Source organism: Macaca fascicularis, chromosome 12 (assembly GCF_037993035.2).
Source record: "Macaca fascicularis isolate 582-1 chromosome 12, T2T-MFA8v1.1".
NCBI lineage: Eukaryota > Metazoa > Chordata > Mammalia > Primates > Cercopithecidae > Macaca > Macaca fascicularis.
Genome location: NC_088386.1, coordinates 86,087,176 through 86,115,174, shown reverse-complemented (window position 1 = coordinate 86,115,174; position 27,999 = coordinate 86,087,176). Strand labels below are relative to the sequence as shown.

Here is a 27,999-nt window from a genome sequence, read left to right as displayed (position 1 = left end):
CTGGGATTATAGGCGTGAGCCACACCTAGACTAGACTAATCTTTAAGAAAACAACCTTTGTTTATAAGAACAAAACATTCTATTATGTAAAGGCTGTATCAGGAGTGCACTTCCAATTTGATATAACTCCATTTCATTTGAAAATATATGGTCATCACAAATTTGGGGAGAAAAATTTCAATTTGACTAAGATATGTTTAAGGGGGAATGTTAATTATTTTGAAAATCACAAACATCTTGACTTTGCAGGTTTAATCATCTGTATACTTCTGATACTGTACTGTCAACTTGTATTTTTATCAGATTCAGTGGGTCTTGTAGTTATAAACTGCATAATATATCAGATTGACAGAAAAAAAGTAAAATAAGCTGAACTCCTAATATATGCTTATCACTGTTGAAGCAATTGCCATGTTTTATCTCATCTAGTCTTCATAAAAAACCCTAAGAAGCAGGTACTAATAATATCCTTATTTACAGATAATAAAACAGAGATGCAAAAAGTTCTGTAACTTGTCCAAGGCCATATGGTTCCAAGTTGCAGAGCCAGGCAATCTGACTCAGCCTCTGCCAGTAACCACCATGCAATCCTTAAAGTCCTGTTCCTTTTATTTTTTCTCTCCCTTGCTTATGTCTTAGGCCCACCTAGGAACACCCACAGAGGGTGCCTGGCTCAGGTGATGGTATTGGGGGGTGCTCAGAAAGTCCATTGCTGCTGAAGCAATATATGGAAACAGGTTACAGTTTGACACGATTCCATATAACACAAAATATTCTCAAGCATAAGAATACTTACTTTAAGCAATAAAGCACAGACCAACATTTCAATAAATCAGAAACTTGAAATACTATCTTGGAGACAATTATAATTCATTTTCCTCAGCCCATTTCTCTTCTTAGACCACAAGATTTCCTTGTTGATCTTATCCACATTCACGATTTTCACTGCTGCAAATCTGCATCCCCTGTCCTTACCTCTCCCGTAAGCTTCGGGCTTATGATACATCCCCATCTTGATGTTTCAACTTCAAACCAATCACACCCCCACCCCATTCTACATCTCCTTTCTGAATTTCCTATTAGATTTTTGGAATTACCATACCAAGATGGAAATGTGGGGGTCTCTACCTCACTTCCACATCCAAATCTGTCAATTTTACCTCCCAGATCTATCCCTTCCCTCAATTTCTTTTGCTACTGCTGCAGTTCAGGCCTGTACCATCTCTTACTTGGACTATTTTAAGAACCTTTTCAGTGGGCTCCTGGCTTCAAAGTTACCCTCCATAGCAAGGTTCAAAGCAGGGAGGGAAATATGAAAATCTACGGTCCTCCCTGCTTTGAACCTTGCTATGGCTCCCTACTGCCTCCAGATGAAACTCAGGTTACTGATCCCAGCATCCATCTGGCCTCAATCTCTCCTGTTTTTTCCAACACCTTTCCCTTTAGTATTCAGCCCCTGCATCTTACTAATCTGGGGTTCTTCGGGCCTAAATAACTGTTCAACTAAATTGAACAAATGTCTAGGATTTTGATTTTTAAGTAACACAGAGCAATACTTGGTCCTCTAGAGCATGTAGAATTCATAATTCCAAAATTACTATGAGAATTAAGTCGTCTTTTAAAACATTTTTATTGTGGTAAAAACCATTTTTAAAGAAGAATTAATCCTCCCTTAAGGAATCAGAATGGGGGAAATGTTATTTAAGGTCCACCATCTTTTTGCTTTTTAATCAATAATTGAGTTATTCTATTTCTATTCTGTTTCTTCACAGTACCAATTGCCATCAGGGATCTTTGTAAGTAGTGAAGAGTGGTGTATGAGTCAGCATCTCATCAGAGGCAGGCAGCAATCTGACTTAATTCAGGGACTTGGTTAGGTAGGTGACAGAAGAGCTGGGAAGCCAGAGCACTGTGATGAGAACCACAGGCAGCCTCTCCATGGCCTCGGGCAGAAGAATAAAGAGAGGAGAGAATGTTGTTGGAGCTCAGGGTCACCCACAGTGGGTGGAGCATGGGTGAGATGCAGCAGCTCACAGAGGTTTCCAGAGCACAGGAGACAAGGCTGAGAGTCTGGGAAGCAGGACAGAGTACCCAAGTGGAGAAAGCTACAGAGAGAGAGAGCTGTAGAGATCTGTAGCTTCCCCTCGAGTCTTCAGCTGAGTACTGACCAGCACATGCACATGAGTAAACTACCAGATGCCAGAGAGAGGACTAGAGGAAACCATCTCCGAATCTTACACAAACATGCTGCATGAGCTGGAAAGAGAGAAGTAAAACGCCCTGCTTTTTCCCCTGCCTCCTTTCCTGTAATCCTCCCCTTACCTATGCCTCTCATTAGCCTGGTGGTTCTCAACCTTAGCTGCACACACTAGAATCAAGTAGGAAGCTGTAAAAGCGTTGAATGCCTGGGTACACCTCTAGAAGACTGAAGTAATGGGTCTGGGTGCAGCCTGGGCATTAGGAGCTTTAAAAGCTCTCTTGGCGAGTTGAGAACCAATACATTAGCTGAACCCAGGTAGAAGACATGAGAACAGACCCTGGAAAACACAGCCAACAGAAATCAGCACCCGTTCATATGGGGCAAGGAGAGGACCTGAGAGCCTGTGGGTCTAAGATCAGCAAAGATGGCACAATGAGGCAGGTAGAAATAAGGAAGATGATGAGGAAAAAAAAAAAAAAAGTAGGCATGATCTTCCGTAAACCCTTCAGTGGCCAGCTCACACTGAACACCCAGCTGCAGAGTTTCTTCCCTCTTATAATACTTACTGTTATTCCTCCAATGACAAGACTATCATGTGCTACCTCCCATGTGTCCTTGGCTGTGCTGAAGCCCAGCATCTTGCTATCTGTTCTGGTTCATCCTGCAGCGTCCCATCAAGAAAGCCTGGTGTTCCTCCTCTTACTAGCTGCATCAGGTATTTTCTTCTTTCCCAAACTGACTGGCTAGTTCATTTGTATATTTAGCTAACACTGAGCAGTAACTGATGGCTAATAACAGGTAATGTAACCCCCCTCTGGATAATATTTGCATGGCAAAACTGACTTTGAGTATAAAAATTCCAGGGCAAAGTCACAGATTGATTGAATAGATTTTTCTGTGTCCCTTAAAATGTAAATACATTTAAATCAAATAACATAGGGGATGGCCTAACACTGGAAAGTAAAGATTTACAAATTTACAAATGTTTTACTGCAATGTATTTTGATTACAATCCTACTCATGGCTGCTAAAATGTTAAGCAATGTGAAGATACCTTAAGATACACTTATATCTTGTTAATCATTTATAGCCTAAAAATATACTTGCTGTAAATTCCAAAGTCTTATGATTTCGAATCAAAAGAAATTTATTTATTTTTAAAAGTGGAAATATTTAGCATTATTATCCTATTTGCCCGAGAAAGTCACTTTCCAGAGAAGGACAAAATCCAAGGTCAAAATCAGAAATCCGATACTCTGTGTGTGTTTTTAGACTGACAGGTCAGTCCCTGAAAAACTGGTTGTATACTATGAAACTGTTAAAATACTGAGTTCAAAACTGGACATGCTATTTTTAAAAAACTATTTTTTGGTATGAATCTTTCTTATTATTACTCTAGATGGAGAATTTGTGAATATCCACAAATATATGGTAGTGCCAACTCCTAAAAACAAACTTCCAATAGGACAACCACAAAGTACTGAAATAATATACATGCATGCAAAAAGGCCATGGGGAGATCTACTTCTGTGATCCTACAAGCAACACATCAAGGCTCATAATTCAGAGATCATTTCTCTTCACCAACTACTTAATGAATGGTATTCTTCCAGCGGAAAGTGTAAATCCCCAAATCACAACCAATACCACCTGACTGAGCTCCCAAAATTCTCACAAAAGGAACAGACCCATTCTACCCGAGTATGTGGACATAGTCTCATTTTAGCTATTAGACTCTTCTAAAAGCATTTAAAATAATTAATACATTTTAATGGACAGAATTAAAATTCAAAAGAGGTAAATGACCACATACTGATGGAATTTCTGCAGACTCTTGGGAGCAATATGACCACAATAGTCATCTTCTTCCATCACATTATTAAACAAGAAAAGGAAGATGCTTTTTGTCCGTAAAACCAGAAAATTAAGGTTAAGTGAACTGTAGGTTTTGAAATAATGAGTAACTAATACTACCCAAGAAATACACAAGTCTAAGCTTACCAAAAGGAGTAGTAAACCCCTAGGATTTTATCATGAAAATGCTGCATATGTCTCAGACAAAAGGCAAAGGTAGACGAGAACCATCTTTTCTTAGCATGTGGAAAGAACCTAACAATTCCTTTGAAAATAGAACCTGAACACACACTCTGTACTGAGTCAGTATTGAACTCATGCTATTGACTTATTAAATAATGACGTCTAAGAACTCCACTCGTTGGTAAGACCTAACTGGGTACCTTTCTGGGAATGAATAACAGTGATTTTAAAGACATTATTAAATGCAGTGAGATTTGCTTATATGCCCAAGTTGAAGGGAGGCATCTGATTCATCTCGGTCAATTCAAACAGCTCAGATAATCTAAACATAGTGTGGACAAAATTAAAGGACATTCTGAGTCCTTAATATTATGTGGGCTCTCTTTCTCGGAATGGTCTTACAAAATGTGCCTCGGGGGTTCTGTGGGTCCAGGAAATATCCACACAGTGCCTGACTTTGTTTAGTGACAACAAAGGGATCCAAGATCTAAGAAAGGGAAGGAACAGAACACCACCTCCCGAAGCAAAACTAAACCAACAACAACAAAAAATACTCACAATTGCTTAAAGAAATGATTGATTCTAGGTTGAAACTTTAAATTATAAAGTATTTTCTTCAGTTAATAGAAGGGAAATAAAGGATTGTCAAATCTTATCATTGTCTATTTCTCCTCTTTAATTTCTTATAGAAATAGCAGATTTAAATACACACAAACACATCTGGTTGCTTTCTTTTAGTTATAGCAACTTCACATTTTAGGAACAGACATGTCGTACTTTTCTATAAGGCAAGAATGCTTAAGTGGAGCTGGCTCCACGTTTAGAGCCAACAGCGCAGAAAGATCTCTAAAGAGCAAAATATACATTAATGGTGAGAAGAAACAGTACACAACAAGAAACACTAGGCACTTATAGGGTGTTTTCTTTTTTTAGATGGAGTCTCACTCTGTTGCCCAGGCTGGCGTGCAGTGGTGCGATCTCAACTCACTGCAACCTCTGCCTCCTGGGTTCAACTGATTCTTGTGCCTCAGCCTCCCAAGCAGCTGGGACTATGGGTGTGTGCTACCATACCCGGCTAACTTTTGTATTTTTAGTAGAGATGGGGTTTCACCATGTTGGCTAGGCTGGTCTCAAACTCCTGACTTCAAGTGATCCACCTGCCTCGGCCTTCCAAAGTGCTGGGATTAACAGGTGTGAGCCACTGTGCCCAGCCTACAGATTTTTTTTATAACTAAAAGAATTACATGGGAAATTTTAGGTGGAAGAAAGATTTTCAAATATCCTATCTTCATGGTAGACAAAAATGCAGGGAGTCATGTAATAATCCAAAAAAATACTTAAGAACCTCATCCATGTAGTATTATGGAATTAGGGATTATGGTGGGTTACAACACAGTCTTATTAGATATAATGGACATCTTTAGATGCCATATATTCAGGCTCTATCTATGTCAGCAAGTGGCTGAGAATAAAGGCTTTAAAAAAGTCCACTTTATCTATTTAAGCTCTGCTTCATAAATGCCTAGGATGGGTGGACCCTCTGTGGAATAATAAGCTGGTGTTCCTATACCTGAAAACATGTACTGTGAGAGTCTCTTAGCACATAGCTAGGTAGCCTACAGGTCTTTTCTGTGGGGTGGGAGAGCAGAGGAAGCCATTCTTTATTTATTTGTGATAATCCAACCAGGTTCATGACTTCCTTTCCTTTGTTTCTATTTTAAGGAGGAAGAGAAACAGAAATCCCCATTTCCACTCCAACCCTATCCTCAACACAAATTATAATACCTTAAAATGTAGTAAAAGGAACTATAAACTATAAAAAGATAAAGTTCAATTGCTGAGGGGCAGCAATTGTAAGCATATTCTTACCTGATGTGGCCGATCAATTCAATAAGCTTGTGACTAAAAAAATATGCTGTCAGCTCAGACACATGACTCAGGACTGAACAGACCCCAAAGAGGGTTGTAGTTCCATTCAGGTCTTCCAAATGCCAGTAGAGAAAGGTGAACACGAAGCCATATCCAAAACCCATGAACCAAGCCACAAACAGCACTGAGCCGTACTGCACGCTGCACAGCAGCTTGATTAAGTCCCAAAAGCTGAAGGCCTGCGAGTGGCTTGTGGTGGTTGGTGTCTCCTCAGAGGACTCTGTGGAGTTGTTCCTTTCCACCTGCGGAATCTCCACCTCTTTCCCTTTAGAATCATTGTTTTTGAAATGGTTGTACCGGAACCGGAACTGAGTAGCAACGATCAAGGCCATGGTCATGAGAACGCCGAAGACGATGAAGACGATCTGGTAATTCCTGTACTCAGGGGGCTTACACCCCTTTCCATCGATGAGCACTTCGATGTGGGTGTAGTCAATCCCGATGCCCACGGACAGCATCGCCAGGCCCCAGCCCAGGGAGCCCCACATGCGCTGCAACCCATAGCGATCTCTGTGTTTTCCCAGATACTGGAGTGTCACTGTGTCTACAATTGTGACAGAAGAGGCACTGAAAAATTCTCCTATTATGACAACTACCAAGATCACCAAGAATATAGCTTCAACTTCTTGCTGATCATAAACAAGCATGACTTGGTCAGAAGGTAAAGATTTGGTGGTGGTAACAATAACAGTGGTTGTCTCCTTGGTTACACTTCCTGGGGGGACAACAGGGGTTGCTGTGCTTGAGTTCAAAGTCAAGTCCATCATACGGTTAGTAATCTCATCTGTCTGGGGCTGCAGAGTGGGTTCACTGTTCATGTTTAGAGCTGTTGGCAAAGTAACAGTGTCCGAGACATTGAGCCCTGTTTCCAAAAGCAGGTTTCTTTTCTCACGCATTTTTGGTGATATGGTGAGGAAAGAGGTAAAGGAAGAATTTGTTGGCAGGATAGTTAACTGGTGACTTGCATTGGTGGGATGAGCTGTTGGGGGAATCTTTGGTACACATCTCAAGGTAGCAGGTTTGACAAATCCAATGCCCAAGTTGAATAAAACCCAACACAAAAGAGAAAAGAGGAGGACAATTTTGCCTTTTTTAAAGCGATCTGCAACTACACCCCAAAAGGGGGCACTGCAGAATTCAATGAAGTAGCGAATACCTACTAGTAGTCCACTCTGGCTTGGAGACATTCCCAGCTGTTTGTAATACACAGGCAAAAGGGGATAGAGAGAGCCATAGGCAGAGTAAAAGAAAAAATAAAAGACCTTGGAAATTAGAAGATCATTGTTTATCTTAACACAATGTTTCTCTATCCAGTCTATTTCCTCCTCAGGAATAGCAGATGTTTCTGTGGAGGAAGGTGTTTCATTCGAAGGTGGTTCTGGTTCCCTGGAAATACCATTAAAGGGATCTGCAAGCACATACTTTCTCTTCTGTTCCTCTTCATCATCCGTTAAAATAGCAACTTTATCATCTGCCATGGCTTACCACCACCATCAGCAAGTTTACAACCTTCGGAATTTGTACTGTTGATCTGTAAAGTAAAATTTAAAAGATGGCTTAGTAATGAAAATCATAACATGTAGACCGGGCGCGGTGGCTCACGCCTGTAATCCCAGCACTTTGGGAGGCCGAGGAGGGCAGATCATGAGGTCAGGAGATTGAGACCATCCTGGCTACCACGGTGAAACCCCATCTCTACTAAAAATACAAAAAATTAGCCAGGCCTGGTGGTGGGCGCCTGTAGTCCCAGCTACTCAGGAGGCTGAGGCAGGAGAATGGCATGAACCCGGGAGGCGGAGCTTGCAGTGAGCAGAGATGGTGCCACTGCACTCCAGCCTGGGTGACAGATCGAGATTCTGTCTCAAAAAAAAAAAAAAAAAAAAGAAAAAAAAAGAAAAGAAAATCATAACATGTAAACATAGAACTTCATCTTGCAGGAAATTAAGCAGTTACAAACTAAAATAGTAATTGCAAGAGAGCATTCTCCATCATTTATCACTTGCAGCCACACAATACTTACTGGTAAGGAAAATAGCATTTAAAAAAAATTGAATACTCTTTGTGGCCACTGACTGACTAATTACATCTTCCAATGGCAGGTTTACAGCTCAGATTCATTCCCAGTCTTTTCACTGATTCCAAGGGAAAATGTACAAATAATAGGGATTATGTCTAAACCAAATACAGACAGTTGAAAATAAACACTGTTTATAGTTTCTTGATTTTACTGTTCAAACAAATCTACTGCATTACGAAGTCTAGGATTCTTTAGAAAATAAAGGTAGCAAAAACATTCTGTTTCTAAGGAAAAATAGGTTGCACTTAACTACAACCACAAATGTAATGAGAAAGAGGAAGCCAATGGCACTGTTGCAACTATAGTGCTCACTGGAGCCATGACAAAGACATCCTGGTAATGAAGTAGTCTTCACATTGCATATATTATGTACAGTTCTCCAGACGTGCTTTATAGGTAGCAATTTTAAAAAATGGCAAGAAAAAAGAGCAGATAATACTTATTGAGCACTCTGTACCAGATAACATTAAAAGATCTTTAAATGTATACATTCATATTGATCATAATAGCCCTATTATCTTGTCCATTTTACAGATGAGAAGAATGAGGCATGGCAGGTTTAACTATTAAGAGGCAGTGCCAGGATCTGAACCCTGATATTATGGCTTCAGGACACATGCTGTCTACAACGGTAGTCCCCAACCATTTTGGCACCAGGGACTGGTTTCATGGAAGACAATTTTTCCTCAGATGGGGAGAGGAGGTTGGTTTTGGGATGAACTGCTCCACCTCAGATCACCAGGGTGATTCTTAGGTTCTGATAAGGAGCATACAAACTACATCCCTCACATGCACAGTTGACAATAGCGTTCATGCTCCTGTGCAAATCTAATGCCTCTACTGATATGACAGGAGGCAGAGCTCATGTGACAATGCGTGCTGGCCCGCTCTTGCTGTGCAGCCCAATTCCTAACAGGCCACGGAGTGCTAGGGTCCATAGCCCGGGGGTTGGGGAACCCTGCTCTAAGACACACTAAACTAAAAAAATAACACATTTTAGATAAGACGCCAGTAAACCTTTTTGAGAAACAGTGCTTTGGCCGGGCACAGTGGCTTACATCTGTAATCCCAGCACTTTGGGAGGCTGAAGGGGCGGATCATGAGTTCAGGAGATTGAGACCATCCTGGCCAACATGGTGAAACTCCGTTTCTACAAAAAGTACAAAAATTAGCTGGGCCTGGTGGCGCGCCTGTAGTCCCAACTACTTGGGAGGCTGAGGCAGGAGAATCGCTTGAACCCAGGAGGCAGAGGATGCAGTGAGGAGAGATTGGGCCACTATACTCCAGCCTGGCGACAGAGCAAGACTCAGTCTCAAAAAAAAAAAAAGAAACTTTTTCATGTAAGAGATTAGCAATATATATTTCTATAAATTTATAGGAACTGTGCCACCATCCCCATCAGATTTTCCCTTTCTTCTATTAAAGATTGAATGATTAAAGAGTCAAAAGATCTTGTGTGCATCAAGAATTATGTTGGAACATATTCTGATGGTAGGAGGTATATACATTAAATATGTGTTAATTCCTTTCACCTTCTTTTCTTTCTTTTTTCTTTTTTGAGAAACAGGGTCTTACTCTGTCACCCAGGCTAGAGTGCAGTGGTGTAATTATGGCACTGCAGACTCAACCTCCTGGTCTCAAGCAATCCTCCCACCTTAGCCTCCTTAGTAGCTAGGACTACAGACGCATGCTACCATGCCCAGCTAATTTTTGTAGAGATGGGGTTTTTGCCATGTTGCCCAGGCTGTTCTCCAACTTCTGGGCTCAAGTGATCCTCCTGCCTCAGCCTCCCAAAGTGCTGGGATTACAGGAGTAAGCCACTGCACCCACCTCCTTTTACTTTCTTTACTAGAGAAAAGTATCAATTTCACTTACCACCCCTTGGAATAGATCTTGCTCTTTCTTTTCCCAAAATGAATAACATTCTGAAAAATCTTCTACAACTATGCTTGCAAGCATTTTTTAATCTCTACAAAGCTCCTAGGTAGACAATGGAAACACAACTTAAGGAGACCTATGTAAGGAGTCAATTTATCTGTTATCCCCAAAAGCCAGATGTCAATGTAGCTGTAAGCTTTGAAAATGTTCATGTGGGTTTTTTAGGTTAAAAAAAATTTTAACTGAAGGCCAGGTGCGGTAGCTCACGCCTGTAATCCCAGCACTTTGGGAGGCCAAGATGGGGCAGATCACGAGTTCAGGAGATCGAGACCATCCAGGCTAACACGGTGAAACTCTGTCTCCACTGAAAATACAAAAAATTAGCCAGGCGTGGTGGTGGGCACCTGTAGTCCCAGCTACTCTGGAGGCTGAGGCAGGACAATGGCGTGAACCCAGGAGGCGGAGCTTGCAGTGAGCCAAGATCGTGCCACTGCACTCCAGCCTGGGCGACTCAAAAAAAAAAAAAAAAAAAAAAAAAAAAAAAAAAAAAAATTAACTGAAGTGAAATTCACATAACACAAAATTAACCATTTTTAAAGTAAACAATTCAGTGGCATTTACTATATTCACAATGTATATGGCCACCACCTCTATCTAGTTTCCAAATCAGGTTTTTCTTAATAGTGAAAGGAAAACATTTTTTTCCTCCTAGAAAACATGAAGGAAAAGCAAAATCCAATCTTTTGCTGCTTAGCTATAAATGACCTTCTTCAATGTTCTATACCTATTTTTCCTTCATCATTAGTGCCTTCATCTATCCAACTCAGCGGCTCCAATTCTATTTTATCATCTGAAAAGAACAAATAATTTGCCCTCAAATCTATTTTCTAAATTAATTTAATTCATGAGCTCAAAATTGAAAGAAACATTTCTTGTGTTTCAAATGTATAAAATTATATGATACTTCTGGGTAAAGAGAGCAGATTAAACACATGTAGTTTCAATCCTTCCCTGAACCCACTAAAATGACAATAAACACACATACACACAAACATACACACACACTGTAAAAGTCATAATTCAAGCTAGAAAAATTAAAGAGCACATAATAGCAATAAAACTAAATTCTGGAAAGCAGAAAGTAAACAATTGGTAAAAGACTTGGTAGATCTGAGAAGACTAAAACCTTGGTTGATTATAGGGAAAGCCAAGAACTAATGAAATTTACTACTCAGAATCCCTCAAAGGCTCATAAGTTAGCTATATTTATCTGCAAGTAAGAGAAAGAATGTATGTGTGAATAAGTGAGTGAGTGAGTGAGAGAGAGGGAGAGAGTGGGGGGCGGTGGCGGGGGTTGGGGAGGTGCTCAAATAGAGCAGACTGAAAGTCTAAACCCCAAACAAATGCAGGTTATTTTCCTCTGGAAAGTAAAACACAGAGGTTTTGGCCAGTTGCACTGGCTCACTCCTGTAATTCGAGCACTTTGGGAGGTTGAGGTGGGTGGATCATTTGAGGTCAGGAGTTCGAGACCAGCCTGGCCAACTTGGCAAAATCCTGTCTCTACTAAAAATACAAAAATTAGCCAGGCCTGGTGGCAGGCGTCTGTAATTCCAGCTACTTGAGAGGCTGACGCAAGAGAATCACTTGAACCCAGGAGCCGGAGGTTGCAGTGAGCCGAGGATCGTGCGACTGCATTCCAGCCTGGGTAACAAAAACAAACAAACAAGAAACACAGAGGTTTTCTGGCCATACAGCACCAAGCAGAGTTGTAAGCGGTGCCATGCTGAAAGCAGGGCATCAAGTGAACATACACATCCTGGATTCTGAGCCTTGGCCCCTTTCCCCATCCTACTTTCCTCAGGAGGTTCCCAGAGGCTGGCAAAACTTCCATCCTCTAGGCAGGAAAGTTGAAGGCTCTTCTCTAGAGAATCTCGTTAGCCTAAGAGGAATGACCTCTAGATGCTTACACTGAAGCCTCTCCAACTAAACAACACAACCTAATGACCCGACACAGGAGCTCAGAGTTATCAAGATCTTCCACTAAATATGAGTAATTACCAAGGATTATAAGACATTTGAGGAAAGTCTGTTACATGAAAAACAGAACCAAAACAAGAAACACTATCAGTCCAGAGAAATCAGAAGCCAAGTAAAAAGGAAAATACTTTTTAATATATTCTTAGTATCTTCAGAAATAAGAGAAAATCATGCAACTATGAAACAATACCAGAATAATACATATTTTTAAAGAAGAAGTAGTATGGGCAGATAAAAGGAATGCTTGAATAAAAAGCTCTGGAATTTATAAGTATTATAGCATAAATGCAAAATTAAGAGATGATATGAAAGACAAATTTGAGGCAATTTCTTAGGAAAATGAAGAACAAGAGCAACAATAAACAGATATATGTATCTCACATCACATGCAAAAATCAATTCCAGATAGATTGTAGATTTAAAAGTAAAAGATTAAATAAGACAGCTTTTAGAAGAAAACATAGAAAAATATCTTAAAGACTTATAGATAGGAAAATATTTACTAAATAAGACACAGAGTATACTAAACATTAAGGAAGAAAAAATAATTGAACTACATTAAAATTAAGAATTTCCAGCTGGGCGCAGTAGCTCATGCCTGTAATCTCAGCACTTTAGGAGGATCACCTGAGATCAGGAGTTCAAAACCTGCCTGGCCAATGTGATGAAACCCCATCTTTACTAAAAAATACAAAAATTAGCCGGGCAAGGTGGCGGGTGCCTGTAATCCCAGCTTCTTGGGAGGCTGAGGCAGGAGAATCACTTGAACCCCAGAGGTGGTTGCAGTGAGCTGAGATTGCGCCACTGTACTCTGTTGTCCAGCCTGGGCCAGCCTGGGCCAGCCTGGGCAACACAGCGACACTCCATCTCAAAAAAACAAAAAGAAAAAAAAAAAGAATTTCTGTTCATAAGCACCATTAAAGATTGAAATGGCAAGTCAAAGAGTGGGAGAAGATATTTTGGTGATATATATATATATATAACAAAATAATGTATCCAGATACACAAAAATTTATTATTTAAAATCAATAGAAAAAAAATCAGTAGGAAAATATCAGGCAACCCAATAGGAAAAATAAGGGAAAAGCTTGAACAGGCACCTCACAAAAGGAGCCTATACAAATGGCCAATAAATATGTAAAAAGATGTTCAACTTGATAAATCACCAGTGAAAGCATTAAAACCAGAATACAATAATGTAATATACTCTAAAAATGGCTAAAATAAAAAAGATTGAGCCCGGGCATGGTGGCTCACACCTGAAATCCCAGCACTTTGAGAGGCCGAGGGAGGCAGATCACTTGAGGCCAGGAGTTCGAGACCAGCCTGGCCAACGTGGCAAAACCCCATCTCTATTAAAAAATACAAAAAAATTAGCTGGGCATGGTGGCAGATGCCTGTAATCCCAGCTACTCGGGGGGCTGAGGCAGGAGAATCACTTGAACCCAGGAAGCAGAGGTTGCAGTGAGCTGAGATAGTGCCACTGCCCTCCAGCATGGGCGAAAGAGCGTAACTCTGTCTCAATAAATAAATAAACAAATAAATAAATAAATAAGCATCTCTAAATGTCTGAGTGCCAACATGACACTCAAAGGAAATGCACATTGTAGCATTTTGGATTTTTGGATTTAGAAGGCTGAACGTAAGTATAAAACAAATATTCTAAAATTAGAAAAAATCCTAAATCCAAAATACTCCTGTTCCCAAGCATTTTAAATAAAGGATGCTCAACCTGTAATATCAAAAGTTGATGAGGATGTGGAGCATTAGAACTCTCACAGATTGCTGGTGGGACTGTAAATTGATACACTACTTTAAAAACTGGAAATAGCTACTAATCTTGAGTGTAACACCCTATGATAACCAAAAGACATATATGTTCGCTGAAAGACATCTATAAACATATTCACTGCAGAATAATTTTAATGGCTCAAAACTGGGAGCAGTTACATAAGCAGATACATAAATTGTAGATTTTCCATCCAAAGATACTGTACAACAAAAGATCACTGAGCACATGATTCTGCTTATGGAAAAACAATAAGCAGGCAAAACTAAGTTATGGTATTAAAAGTGGTAGACATGGCAGGGCACAGTGGCTCACACCTGTAATCCCAGTACTTTGGAAGGCTGAGGTGGATCACCTGAGGTCAGGAGTTCGAGACCAGTGTGATCAACATGGTGAAACCCCATCTCTACTAAAAATACAAAAATTAGCTGGGCGTGGTAGCAAGCACCTGTAATCCCAGCTACTCAGGAGGCTGAGACAGGAGAATCGCTTGAACCCAGGAGGTGGAGGTGGAGGTTGCAGTGAGCCAAGATTGTACCATTGCACTCCAGCATGGGTGACAAGAGTGAAACTCTGTCTCAAAAAAAAAAAAAAAAAAAAAAGTCGTAGACTTCTCTTCCAAGAAGATGGAGTAGACACAATTTTCTCTATCGCTTCTGCTAAGTACAACTAAAACCTATAGACAATAATATTTAAAGTAAACATAGAAGACTCTGAAAGATAGACAAAAAAAGGCAGACCAGCTACGGACCTTGGTACGCAAGGAAAAACACAGGTATGAGTAGAGCTGAAGAACCAAGAAATACCGATGGGTGCAGATGGGTGCAAACAAAAAGCCCCAACAAGTGTCTGCTCTCTCTATCTAATGAACCAGGAAAGGGGCAGTCTAGAAAGTCAGAAAACTTTAGATAATAACTTCTACTGCAGCCAAATACCACAGAAAAAATGACCATAACCCTATTCCCACTCCTGCCCACACCATCAAAGGCTGAGCGGGGAGCCTAGAATTCTGCCCTTACCAGGCTATAATGGGAAACCCCCAATCCCTCAACTGAGGTGGGATCAGAGAAGATAAAGGAGCAAGGACTTTCATCCCTGCTAGGCAGTAATGAGGCCACAGTATCAGTGGAGATTACATGGGGAGCCTGGACTGCCAACTCACCTGTTGATAACAAGGCACCCTTACCTTTCCCCACTGGGGTAATGTCAGGAGTTAGAGAATTGGGACTTTTACTACTGGCAAGCAATAAGGAGGTCCACCCCTCACTCTCAATGGGTGTCACTGAAGGCCATGTGAGGAGGCCTACTGGAGAGCTGAAATGTCCATCTCCACTTCACAGTAACAAAAAGTCTTTCACCTTCAGGTATCCAGAGAGGCTGAGTGAGGAACTTGGACTTCTACCTCCAGCTGGCAGTAATAAGGCAGCATCCTCCCCTCTCTTGCCAGAGCAGTTTCAGAAAAAGTCAGCTAAAGCAGAAGGTCTAAATAAGATCCACAGTCTCATAAAATAATACCCAAAATGTCTTGCTTTCAATCAAAAATCATACATCACACCAAGAACCAGGAAGATCTCAAATTGAATGGAGAAAGACAATCAATGGATGCCAACACTGAGATGACAGGAATGACATCCATTTTAAAAACAACCATCATTTGGAAATAACAGACACTGGGGACTCCAAAAATGAGGAGAATGGAAAGGGGATGAGGGCTGAAAAAATGCCTGTTGTGTACAATGTTCAATATTTGGGTGATGGGTACACTAGAAGCCCAATCCCCGCCACTACACAATATACCCATGTAACAAACATGCATTGTGCCTCCTGAATTTGAAATATTTTTTAAAAGCCATCCTAAAAATGCTTAAATAGGCAATTATAAACATGCTTGAAACAAAATCAAAAAATAGAAAGTCTCAGCAAAGAAATGTAAGAAAAAAATGGAAAACTTAGAACTGGAAAATACAATAACCAAATAAATCTTAATGGATGCACTTAATAGCAGAATGGAGGGGACAGAGGGATTAATGAGTGAATTGGGATACAGAACAATAAGCATTACACAATCTGAACAGAGAGAAAATAAACTGAAAGAGGCTTAAGGACCTATGAGACTGTAACTAAAGATCTAATGTTCATGTCATCATAGTTCTGGAAGGTGAGGAGAAAAAAAGGGGGTGAAAAAGTTGTCAAAGAAGTAAAGGCTGAAAACTTCTCAAACTGGCAAAAGACATAAACCTACAGATTCCAGGAACTGAGCAATCCCAACAGGATAAACCTAAAACAAAATACCCACACCAAAACATATCATAGTCAAACTTCTGAAAACTAAAGGCAAGGAAAAAAATTTTGAAAGCAGAGAGACACAACGTACTGATGGGAGAAAAACAATTGAAATGATAGCAGATTTCTGAGAAACCACAGATACCAGAAGTGGCACAATTTTTTTTAAGTGCTAAAAGAAAAGAATTGTTAATGCAAAATACTATGTCCAGAAAAAAGACTGTCCAAAAAAACAGAAAACCACTAATATCCCTGGTAAATCTAAATACAAGAACCCTTAAGAAAATAATTAGAAAAGAGAATTTAGCAACATATAAAAAGAATTATACACCATGACCAAGTGTGGTTGATTCCAGAAATACAAGGCTGATGCAATATTTGAAAGTCAGTCAATTCAATCTACCATGTTAATAAGCTAAAGAAGAAAAATTACTTGAGCTTACCAATCAATACAGAAAAACATTTGATAAAATTAAATATTCATTTAGATAATAACTTCAACTGCAGCCAAATACCACAGAAAAAGTCTCAGAAAATAGGTTCTGAGATAAAAATCTCAGAAAAATAGGAACAGAGGGGAATGTTCTCAGTTTGATAAAGATCACCTACGGAAATCCATGGGTAACACTGCACTCCATGGTGAAAGACTGAATGCTTTTTCTCTGAGATAGGGAACAAGGCAAGACTGTCTGTTCTCATCATTCTTATGCAATACAATGCTGGAAGTTCTCACCAGTGCAATAGGAAATAAAAGAAAACAAAAGACGTACAGATCAAAAACGAAGAAACTGTCCCTATTTGCAGTTAACATGACTAGGTAGAAAATCCCAAGAAACCTATAAATAAACTTCTAGAACTAATAAGTGAGTTCAGCAAGTTCACAGGATACAAGATAAACATACAATAATTAATTGTATTTCTATATGCTAGCAATGAACACAAGGACACCAAAATTATAACACCATTTACAACTGCTTAAAAAAGAAACACTTGGGTATAAATTTAAAAAATGTGTAAAAGGCCTTATGCTGAAAACCATAAAATGCTGATGAAAGAAATCAAAGAGCTAAATAAATGGATCCATGTTTATGAATTTCAGTTCTCCTCAAATTGATATACAGGTTTAACACAACTCCTATCAAAATCTCAGCAACATATTTTTGTAGATATAGACAAGATTTTAAAATTTATACAGAAAAGGAAAGAAATGAATAGCTAAAGCAGTTTTGAAAAAGATTATATAGCTATGCATTAATTAAGACCGTGGGGTATTAGCAGAAGGACAGACACACAGATCAGTGTAACAGAATAGAGAACCCAGAACAAATCCACACAAATATGCCAACTATTTTTAAACAAAGATGCAAAAACAATTCAATGGTGGAAAGGTAACCTTTCAACAAATGGTGCTGAGGTATTAGACATCCATGGGCAAAAAACTGAACCTCGGCCAGGCATGGTGGCTCACGCCTGTAATCCTAGCACTTCGGTGGCCAAGGCAGGCGGATCACCTGAGGTCAGAAGTTCAAGACCAGCCTGACCAACATGGAGAAACCCCGTCTCTACTAAAAATACAAAATTAGTTGGGCATGGTAGCAGGCGCCTGTAATCCCAGCTACTTAGGAGGCTGAGGCAGGAGAATCACTTGAACCTGGGAGGCAGAGGTTGCAGTGAGCCGAGATAGAGCCACTGCACTCCAGCCTGGGCAATAAGAGTGAAACTGCGTCTGAAAAAAAATAAATAAATAATGAACCTCAACCTAAGTCTTACACCTTATACAAATATTAACTCAAAATGGATCATTAACTTAACTATACAATTTGAAACTATAAAACATTTAGAAAAAAAAAATAAGAAAATCTTTAGCCTCTAGTGCTAGGCAGAGTTTCTAGACTTAACACCAGTAACATGATCCATAAAAGGAAAAACTAATGTTAGACTTCATTAAAATTTAAAACTTTTGCTCTACAAAAGCCCCTGCAAAGAGGATGAAAACACAAGCTACAGACTGTGAGAAAATACTTGGAAACCACAAATCCAGTGAAGGATTCGTTTCTAGAATATATAAAGAATTCTCCAAACTCAACAAACAATCCAATTAGAAAATGGACAAAAGACATAAAGAGACATTTCACTGAAGAGGATAGACAGGATATATAGATGCATAGATACAAATGAAAAGATGTTCAACATCATTAATGATTAGGGAAATGTAAATTAAAACCATGATGCTATATCACCACACGTCTATAAGAACTGTTAAAATAAAAATAGGAATAACACTGAATTCTGATAAGGAGGCACAACTACCAAATTACTCATACACTGTGGGTGGGGATGTAAAATCGTACACCCCTCTAGAAAGCAGTTTAGCAGTTTCTTATAAAACTAAATACATGATTACAATACAACCCAGTAATTATACTTCTGGGAATTTATTCCAGATAAATGAAAACTTATTTTCACACAGAATCCCGTGCATAAATGTTTACAGCAGCTTTCTTCATAATAGCCAAAAAGTGGAGACAACCCAAAAGCTCTTCAAAGGACGGAAGGACTAAACAAATTGTACTACAGCTTGACTATGGGATATTACGCAGCAATAAAAAGGAGCAAATGACTGATACATGCAATAATCTGGATAAATTTCCAGATAATTATAAAGAATGAAAAAATCCTATCTCAAAACATTACATACTGTATGATTCTATTCATATAACATTCTTGAAATGACAAAATCATTGAAATAGAGACAGACAGGTGATTGCCAGGAATTCACTAGAGAGTGGGGACAGCAGGGAAGTAGAGGTGGCTATAGAAGGGCAACATGAGGGACCTTGGTGGCGACAGAGAGAAATATTCTGTATCTTGACTGCCTCAATGTCAATTGTGCTATTGTGCTATAGTTTTGCAAGATGTTATCACTGGGGAAAAGTCAGGGGGTACAGGATACATAGGACATGGCTCTGTTAATTTCTAACAACTATATGTGAATCCACAATGATCTCAAAATAAAGTTTAATTAAAAGAAGTTAGGATAGGGGTTACCCTTAAGGGATACAGTGACTAGAAGGAATTTTGGGGTGCTGATAACATATTTTATCTAGGGCTTTATTTCATGACGTGTTCACTTTGTAAAAACTCAATGAACTATAGTATTCTACAACAAAAGAACTTAATATGAAGAAAAAAGAGATGAAAATAGGAGAAAAAAATTAGACAGATACAGCATCTCCCAGGAAGTCGAACATCTAGAAAATAATAACTCCAAGAAGGAAAAACAGAAAAAAATTAAGGGAAGAAAACTTTAAAATTTCAAGAAAATGCCTCAAAACTGAAAGATAAGAGTTGTCTAAGTGAAATGACCCACCTAGTACCTAACACAATGGATAAAAGTAGACACAAGACAAAGCACATCATCAACATTTCAGAATACCAGGATAAACGAATTACCTTACAAACTTTCAAAGAATAAAATATTTCACATAATAAGGATCAGGAATGAGAATGGCTTCAGATATCTCAACAACATCACAATCTATATGTAGCCAAATTATTACTTGAGTTTATGGGTGAAATAAAGACATTTTACGCATTCAATTTCTCACAAAATTTATCTCTTATGTACCCTTTCTCAGGTTGTGTTCCACCAGAACAAAAGGATAAATCAAGCAAAAGACAGACATGGGATATACGAAATAAGAGATCTAACATGGGAGAGAAGCAATGGGGATACAGGGATGACAGAACTGGAGATCCCAGGATGACAGCTTTGTACCAGACACAAGGGCAACCAGTGTAGTGGGAACAGGACTGAAGGTTTCAGGAGAGACCGTCAGGAAAATGACACTGGTAGAATACCAATACACCTGAAAGTCCTAAGAGGAAATTTAGATGGCTGGTGAAACATTCAGGGATGAATAACTGATAAATACAGAGAAAGTTAAATAGAACACTACAAGAAAACAGAGTTGCACAGAAAAAGAAAAAAAAATGCAGTTTACTGCATGTCTCTGTTATGATTACACAATCATACAAATGCAAACATGAATACTGAACTAACCAAAATTGCCTTATAGCTACGTTGGAAAGTCAAAGTAATGAGAAAGCTGGACTTTCTCATTAGAGAGTCAGGAGCAGAAGAGAGAGTTAACTCGGTTTCTTGCATAGTGGGAAGACACTAGACGTTATCTAGTGTCTTTAAATAAAATTAAAGTCAAGAAGTACAGATACAAGAATTTTATTTAAAGACATACAGGTGATAATCCTACTACTTTGGGAGGCCAAGGCAAGAGGATCAATTGAGGTCAGGAATTCAAAACCAGTCTGGGCAACATAGCGAGATCCCATCTCTAAAAAAAAAATTTTTTTTTTTAAGTTAGTTGGGTATGGTGGTACATGCTTGCAGTCCTAGCTACCTGGGAGGCTGAGGTGCCCAGGACACAGTGAGCTATGATCATACCACTGCACTCAGCCTGGGGCGAGACATGTCTCAAATAAATAGACAGGTGAATATCAAAATAATTGCAGAAAAAGTAGTTGCCTCTGGGAGGAGAAATAAAAAGAGCACAGAAGTCTGTTTTTTGTTTTGGTTTGTAATAAACCTTGTAAACATGTTCATTTTTTTTTAACTTCATACATCTATAACTCTCATTTTAAAAATGAAAACTAAGAAAGAAATATGCAGTCATGTGAGTTTTGTCTTTACAAATGACATTAAAGCCAAATACTAACACCCTTCTATCACTAACTAAATATTTTTCAGAGTTGTACAGAATGTCTGACTGTATCAATTCTAATTAGGGGCCTTAGAGTGGACTTTAATTAATTATTCTACACAAATCATCTGCTGAATCTTTACCAGGTAGATCAGAGAAGGACACAAAGTCCTCTTTAACAGGCATAATTTCCTGAATTGTCCAAGTGATGATGAAGAACTGATGCCCATGTGCTGATTCAAAAATGGAAATATCTTACATTAAAATATTGATGTAAACCTTGATGAGTGACTTTCTCCCAAAATATTCTTTCCTCTCCACCTTATGCAAATGATTTTTTAGTATCATAAGGTTACACAAGGCTTCTCTGGTTACATAAGTCCAGATGTTAAGTAGTTCTCACAGTATCAACAAATTCAAAGTCGTTATGGAAATGTTTCTGTAATGCCATTCAGTATCTCATATATAAATGTCATACTCAGTAACTTTTATATGAATTTCAAATATCAAAAGACAAACAAAAACTGTTTAAATCCAGGACATTATTTTTTTTTACTCAATATGTTCAGGTCATACTTAGATTTTGGTGAAAAGGAACCAAATCATGGAGAAATCACATTATAAACACAGTTATGAAATAAAGCATAATAAATAAAGTGTAACCACAGGATCAGGGACAAAAAGAAACCAAAAACAAGTATATCCCAATGTAGAGCATCTTTGGTTGAAGTGGATTATATTTAATTTGTCATAAGGAATGACAGAACAAATACAAAGAGTAGTAAAAATATTTATATGCTGGATGAGACAATCTGTTTATAAAGTGAAAGGAGATTTTGTTTATTGAGAGGTTGATATGGACTGAATGTCTGCAGCCCCTCCAAAATTAATAAGTTGAAGCCCTAAACCCCAGTATGATGGTATTTGGAGGTAGCCACATTTGGAGGTAATTAGGTTGAGAAGAGGTCATGAGATAGGACCTTTCTGATGGAATTAATGCCCTTATAAGAGGAGGCAACTCTCTCTCTACCCACATAGCAAGAAGGCGGCTATCTGGTAGCCAGGAAGAGGGCCCTCAACAGGAACAGGGCCTACTAATGTTGGACTTCTCAGTCTCCAGAACTGTGAGAAATAAACTGTGGTTCAAGCAACCCTGTCTATATATGGTATTTTGTTATAGCAGCCTGAGCAAACTAAGACAGTGAGCAATGAACATGAATCAATTCAGTTAATATTTTGTTTTTAATGTCTGAGTCTTAACATTAAAAAAAAAATCTTGAAAACACAGAGTTAAGAAGACATTTCTAATTATATACACAATTAACTTATGATCTTCTCTGGGAAATATTCTCTATTGCAGGTTTGCAGTTAATCCTAATCCGATAAGGAAGGCTTTGTTTACTTTTTAGGAAAGCAGAAGTCTTCTCACTTAGAACAGTCTAATGATAGTAATCAATACCACTATTGTGAAAATATAACACAGACTTCTAAAACCTGGAAAGCTATCGTACCAGTACCTACACTGAGTCATTCAAACAGCAGGTACTTCTGAATTATTGATGAGAGGCAATGAAATCATTCTTTTTAAAACTGATAGCTTTCTTCATTATGTATTTAAATCAAAACTGCTCATATATCGAGTTATCCACAAATATATGAGAGTATGAAAACGGATTCAACTTTTGAAGAAAGAAACCCTGAGATCAAATACATTATTTGGAATAATTGCCAAATGTTAGGTTTACAAACAAGATGAGAATGTGTGCTATAACATAGCAGTGATATAATTATCAGTGATGGAGAGCAAACAATCCCTGGATACCACAAAAGGGACACTCTTCCTTGTGCCGTGGCCTTCATAACTCAGTGTTGCCTAGTGACGAGGACTGAAGCTGCAAAGCAGGGAAATTGACTTCTCAAACCCTTGCAGCTAGCTCTGTCTTGTCAACTGTTATTGGCCAACATTCTCAATGCCTTTGGGAAACGTGAGTCCCAGAGCTGGACTCTTAACTACTGCTGCAATTATGACCAGTATAGACATAGGGAAACCACTGCAAAAGAGCATTAGAATCTAGATATTCACACACCACACTTGAACATTCAGTTCAACCCCCGGCTTCTTCTGGGATAGAGTTTCTTCCAGAGATACAGTGTACAAGGTCAATTCCCATAGATCTTTATTTTTCCATCAGGATTGCTTTAGCATCTGCTAGACATTTAGCCAATGTCATGAAAAATATATATAAGGTTAGTTTTATAACAGTCACATAGGCTACAAGGGCACTGGTCTGTGCAAAGATGAATGACTATTTTGGAATCTTCCTTTTCCTTTCAGAGTATTTTGACATGGTTCCTTTATGGCAAAGCCAAATGATGAAAGAAACAAAACTAGTCTGAGTCCTGTCAGCCCAGTTTCCAGCTTCAGCCCTCCAGGCACTCAGCACTGCCCACGAGCTCCCCAGAGCTGCTACTAGCAGCATTCCATTGGGATTGAAACTCCTCCCAGCAACTAAAGCCTGGCACCCTTGTCATTCTTTTTTTTTCCTTTTTGTTTTTAGACAGGGTCTCCTTCTGTCCCCCAGGCTGGAGTGCAGTGGCACAATCACAGCTCACCACAGCCTCAACCTCCTGGACTCAAGTGATCCTCCCACCTTAGCCTCCCACGTAGCTGGGACTATTGGCATACACCACCACACTCGGCTATTCTTTTTAGTTGTTTGTGGAGACAGGGTCTCACTATATTGCCCAGGCTGGTCTTGAACTCCTGGGCTCAAGTGATCCATTTGCCTCAGCCTCCCAAAGTGCTGGAATTACAGCTGTGGGCCACTGCGCCCAACCACTCTTGTCATTCTGGTGGACCTTCTCAGGCTCCTAGTAAAACCTGAGTGCTAGATCACAGGAAAGCTGATCCACAACCTTGGTTGCCCCATCTTAACAACATATTTGCACTTTAACAGGGATTCAGTGGGCTATACTATCATACTATTACCAACTACAACAACACTTAAGTAACACTTGCGATGACCCTGGCATGCATTACCTCATTTCATCCTCATAACAGTTCTCTGGGGTGGAAATGATTACTTTCTCAGTTTTACAGATGAGGAACCTATGGCAGAGAGAAGGCAAATAACCAGCCCAAAGTCACATAGGGAATGAGTAACAGTGCTGCTCTTAGCAGGTCTGACTCTCAGTGCATTGTATAACTGTGAGACAGGGATGCCAAAAATTAGGTCTTAGGCCTCAAAGACTTGGTTTGTCATTGACAAGATAAACCTAAAATACCTCTCTCTCTCTCTCTCACTCACACACACACACACACACCCCCACACACCCACCACTAAAGGGTTAAATGAAAAGTCAGAATAATGGAAGAAAAGCCACATAGTCCTATATAATTTATTAACTAAAAGATATTAGGGACATTAGGCATGCTTCCGGAGTTCCAAGTAGGGTGTCCATACTTCAGACAGGGGTTGTCAGGAAAATGAGGGCTTAAACTGAACCCTGAAAGATGGGCAGGATTCACTTAGGCAAAGATGAGTGGGAAAACTATTCCAGGGTAGAGGAAAGAAAAGGCAGCAGAGGATCCATAAAAGATTTATTCCAGGACTAAAGGGCATATGAGGCCACCCAGACAGCAACAGACGGCACAGGGCCTTGAATACCAGGCTGAGGGACGACAGAACACAAAATACAATGGAATTATACTGAAAAAAAGACATGCATTTGAACAACCAAAAAAACCCTACAGCTATAGATCGAGCACCCTCTAGTAGGTAGGACACATGCTGGAGGCCACACAGTCCCTGTCATGACACCCAGAGGCGAGAAGAAGACGGGGGCACACACAATTACAACACCCCGTGCTCAATGTTCAAACAGGAGCAAGCGCAGGTGAGGTACACAGAGGGTCTCTGGGGTGGAGCCTCAAGCCAATCTTAAAGGATGAATAGATGGCAGGGTTTTGCTACTGCAACCTTGCTAAGGATTTCCCAACATCTGAACTTTCATTTTGGTGTACTGATCTTATCATTTATGATCCAGTACTGAAGTCCTGTGATGGCATCATTTCAGAACAAACAGTACTTTATGAATTCACTATATCTAATGGACCTTTCATAACATCTGGAAATATAATACACTGGAAACATTTTCCTGACTCCTTCCTCTACTTCTAGAGATTGTTCTCACACCTACTGTAGGATTTATAGGTAATTTTATTGCTATCTTTTTACAGATATCTCATCTGCCCAACAAGACTGTATAACCCTCAAGGGAGGAATCTAGTACATAATGTATTGCCCTTTACCCCTGTAAGCCCTCAATACTGTTTATTTTTGACAAGCACCTGATGACAATATATATATATAAATGTTTATTAAAGTTTAACATGATCAAAAATTAATTTTAGGAAGTAGAGTCAAAAGAAGTCCCAGTTTCGTCCCCCGGCTTTGATAAATCAGTGCCTCTTTAAGCCTCCTTTTCCATACAAACTTAAGTCAATTAACTCCCAGAAGGGTTCTAGAGCTTAAATGAAATAAAGTATGAGAAAGCAATTCTGTTAATGTAAAAGCAACATATGAACATTTGGTGTTGGTGGTAGTTGTAGTTTTATTCCAGCTATTTCATTAAAACTCTGGGTCTTACTTTGCAATTATGCCAAAAGCACTTTTCCCAGAATTATTTGGCACCACCCTTGAACTGGGCCAGCATTTTATCCATCTATGCTCATGAATTTATGCTCATGTCTGTTTTCATGTCTACAGCCTGATGGGGGGCTGTGAGGCACTGGTTCACTGGAGAACACACTATTGTATTATGGACTGGAATGATAATTCATTATCTCCAGGAAAGAAATAACTATTCATTTAAAACATTTTACTTATATTTGTAACATCATAAATCTGAAAGAAAGGACCTGAAATCCTCTCTAACATTTACTTTCAACCTGCTAACAGGGTGAAAAAGGAACAAATTATTTTGATCTCATAAGGGTTGGAGGAAATAGCTTATAACCATAAAAGTGGCTTTAGTAATAAAGACCAACTAGATTTTCACTTTCACTTTGTGGAAGAAAATAATTAAATGCCAATTAAAAATGTATAATTTAAGTTCTTCAGACCTTATTAGTCATCATGAAGCAGATTGCTATTTATTAGTTTTAGACTCCTGATTAAATATTGTGCCAATATAGCATAATTTATAATATAAATTTGAAGCAGGCCCCAGAACTTCATTTCCTTCTACCTTTCAAATAAGCTTCCTGTCTTAGAACAAGCCCAGCAGGAGGAACAAGTAACAGTTCACATTACAGAGTGAAAAAAAAATTTTTTTTTTAGAAAAGATATTTATATCTTGTTTCTCCAACAAAAGAATTCCATAGATGTTCAAGATACAAAGTGAAATTAATTGAATTTGCTGCTGGTACTCTGCATTTATTTGTTAAGAAGGAATACAATGTAGGGATTTAAGGGGGTCACAGAAGCTTTGTGACAGTAATGTACATTCATCTATTTCTAAACAAGTATCAGTAGCCAGGTGGGGCAACAAAATTGTTTGTTCAGGGTAACCAAATTAATGAAAAGGCAAGGTTTCCAATATTCACTGTATTTCAATTACTGAAACTTAAAACCCTTTCCCCATTGAAATAATATTACAAATAGCAAGAGTACCCAAGTTAACTGAACTAACAGTGCTAAGAAGCTGAGGGTCACAGAGTACATACTTTTTTTGTTTTTTGTTTTTTGTTTTTTTTTGGAGACAGAGTCTCAGTCTATCGCCCAGGCTGGATCTTGGCACACTGCAACCTCCCAGAGTGCATACTTTTTAAGAGGAAATTCTTCCTACTTTTCAGTCTGGGATGCCAGCAACACATCTCACCAAGGCACCCCCACCCCAAGCTTCAGGACCTACTCACTTCCCTAGAGCGGCGAGCCACAGCAGCATGCCTGGGATCCCCAGCCACTGGCTTCCTCCAGGGCAATGGTTCCAACATGTGAGAACCATGGAGTTATTGCCAGGGTTCTCTGATAGCCCTAACTATATGTCACACTTAAATACATACATTGAACTGATTTTCAAATGTACATTGGTGCTACCATCATACATTTATTTCTCTAATAAACATTAATGCAATTCTTATTAGCTTTCTATCATTATGCATTTTCTCAGATAGGACACCCTAAAAGCACAGCTATGACATGTGGGAGCCTGCGAATGCTGTAACACTAAAATGGTGTCTTCAGATTCCTTATAAGTGATAGGACAGGTGAGACGTTAGCAGAAGAGAGGAAAGAGAAAGTCCCGAACTTGATCAGCACCATCACAGGCCATAGCAAGTTAACACTTACCATTTGAAAGCTGTCTCCATATAAAATTATCTACTATTTTAATACACAAGATTTGTTTCTTTGTCAGGAAACTAATTTGGGAAATCTCAGATTTCTTATCTTTTCATAGCATAAAACAAAGGATTTTTAAAAGCTCGGTGATTGAAAGCAGTTATTTAAGGTTTCACAGAAAGATTTCCTCAATAAATTATAGTTTGTCATACTTTAGAAACAATTTAGACCGAATGTACACTTTTTTAAAAGAAAAAATTACAATTCAATTTGAAAGGTTTGTTTTGTTTTTATACCTACTTATGTGAATCCCTCTTTTATACACAAATACACAATCTTTTCAGAAAAGAACTTAGGTAAATACAATTAGTATAGGATTATAAGTCCAAAATCTAAAAATCCTAGGAACACAGAAAAATAAGACTGGAAAAATAAGAATTATAATGAAAAACAAAAGCACAACTCTGGGTATTAGTAATATAACATTAGGTTGTAGTTCTAGTATATGCATTATATTAATACCATATTTATAATGGGTCCTTGATAAATGCTTATTCAAGATTGCTGCTATCACTTGGCTATTTCAACACTATTAGACACTCAGGAAGTTAAGAAGGTTAAAGAAAGCACAATCTATACACAAGGCAGTTTAAACAGAAATGTGTGGGTGCTTCTTTCTCAGAACTTTTATGAGTTTACAACTGAGA

At 38.9% G+C, this 27,999-nt stretch overlaps 2 protein-coding genes across 5 annotated transcripts in view; one reads left to right on the top strand and one right to left on the bottom strand.

The window, feature by feature from the left end:
* The window catches only part of NEMP2 (nuclear envelope integral membrane protein 2), a 90,869-nt gene extending 83,633 nt beyond the window's left edge, over positions 1 to 7,236 (top strand). Inside the window, exon 9 of the mRNA XM_065525781.2 lies at positions 5,960 to 7,236. Within this exon, the coding sequence (XP_065381853.1) occupies positions 5,960 to 6,056 (97 nt within the window). The 3' untranslated portion in view covers positions 6,057 to 7,236. The remainder of the gene's footprint in view (positions 1 to 5,959) is intronic.
* MFSD6 (major facilitator superfamily domain containing 6) overlaps positions 1 to 27,999 on the bottom strand; it is an 88,296-nt gene that overhangs the window by 51,596 nt on the left and 8,701 nt on the right. For all 4 annotated transcript variants that reach the window (XM_074009589.1, XM_015432499.4, XM_005573760.5 and 1 more), the window contains exon 2: positions 6,107 to 7,697. In XM_074009589.1, the coding sequence (XP_073865690.1) occupies positions 6,107 to 7,644 (1,538 nt within the window). In that variant the 5' untranslated portion in view covers positions 7,645 to 7,697. The remainder of the gene's footprint in view (positions 1 to 6,106; positions 7,698 to 27,999) is intronic.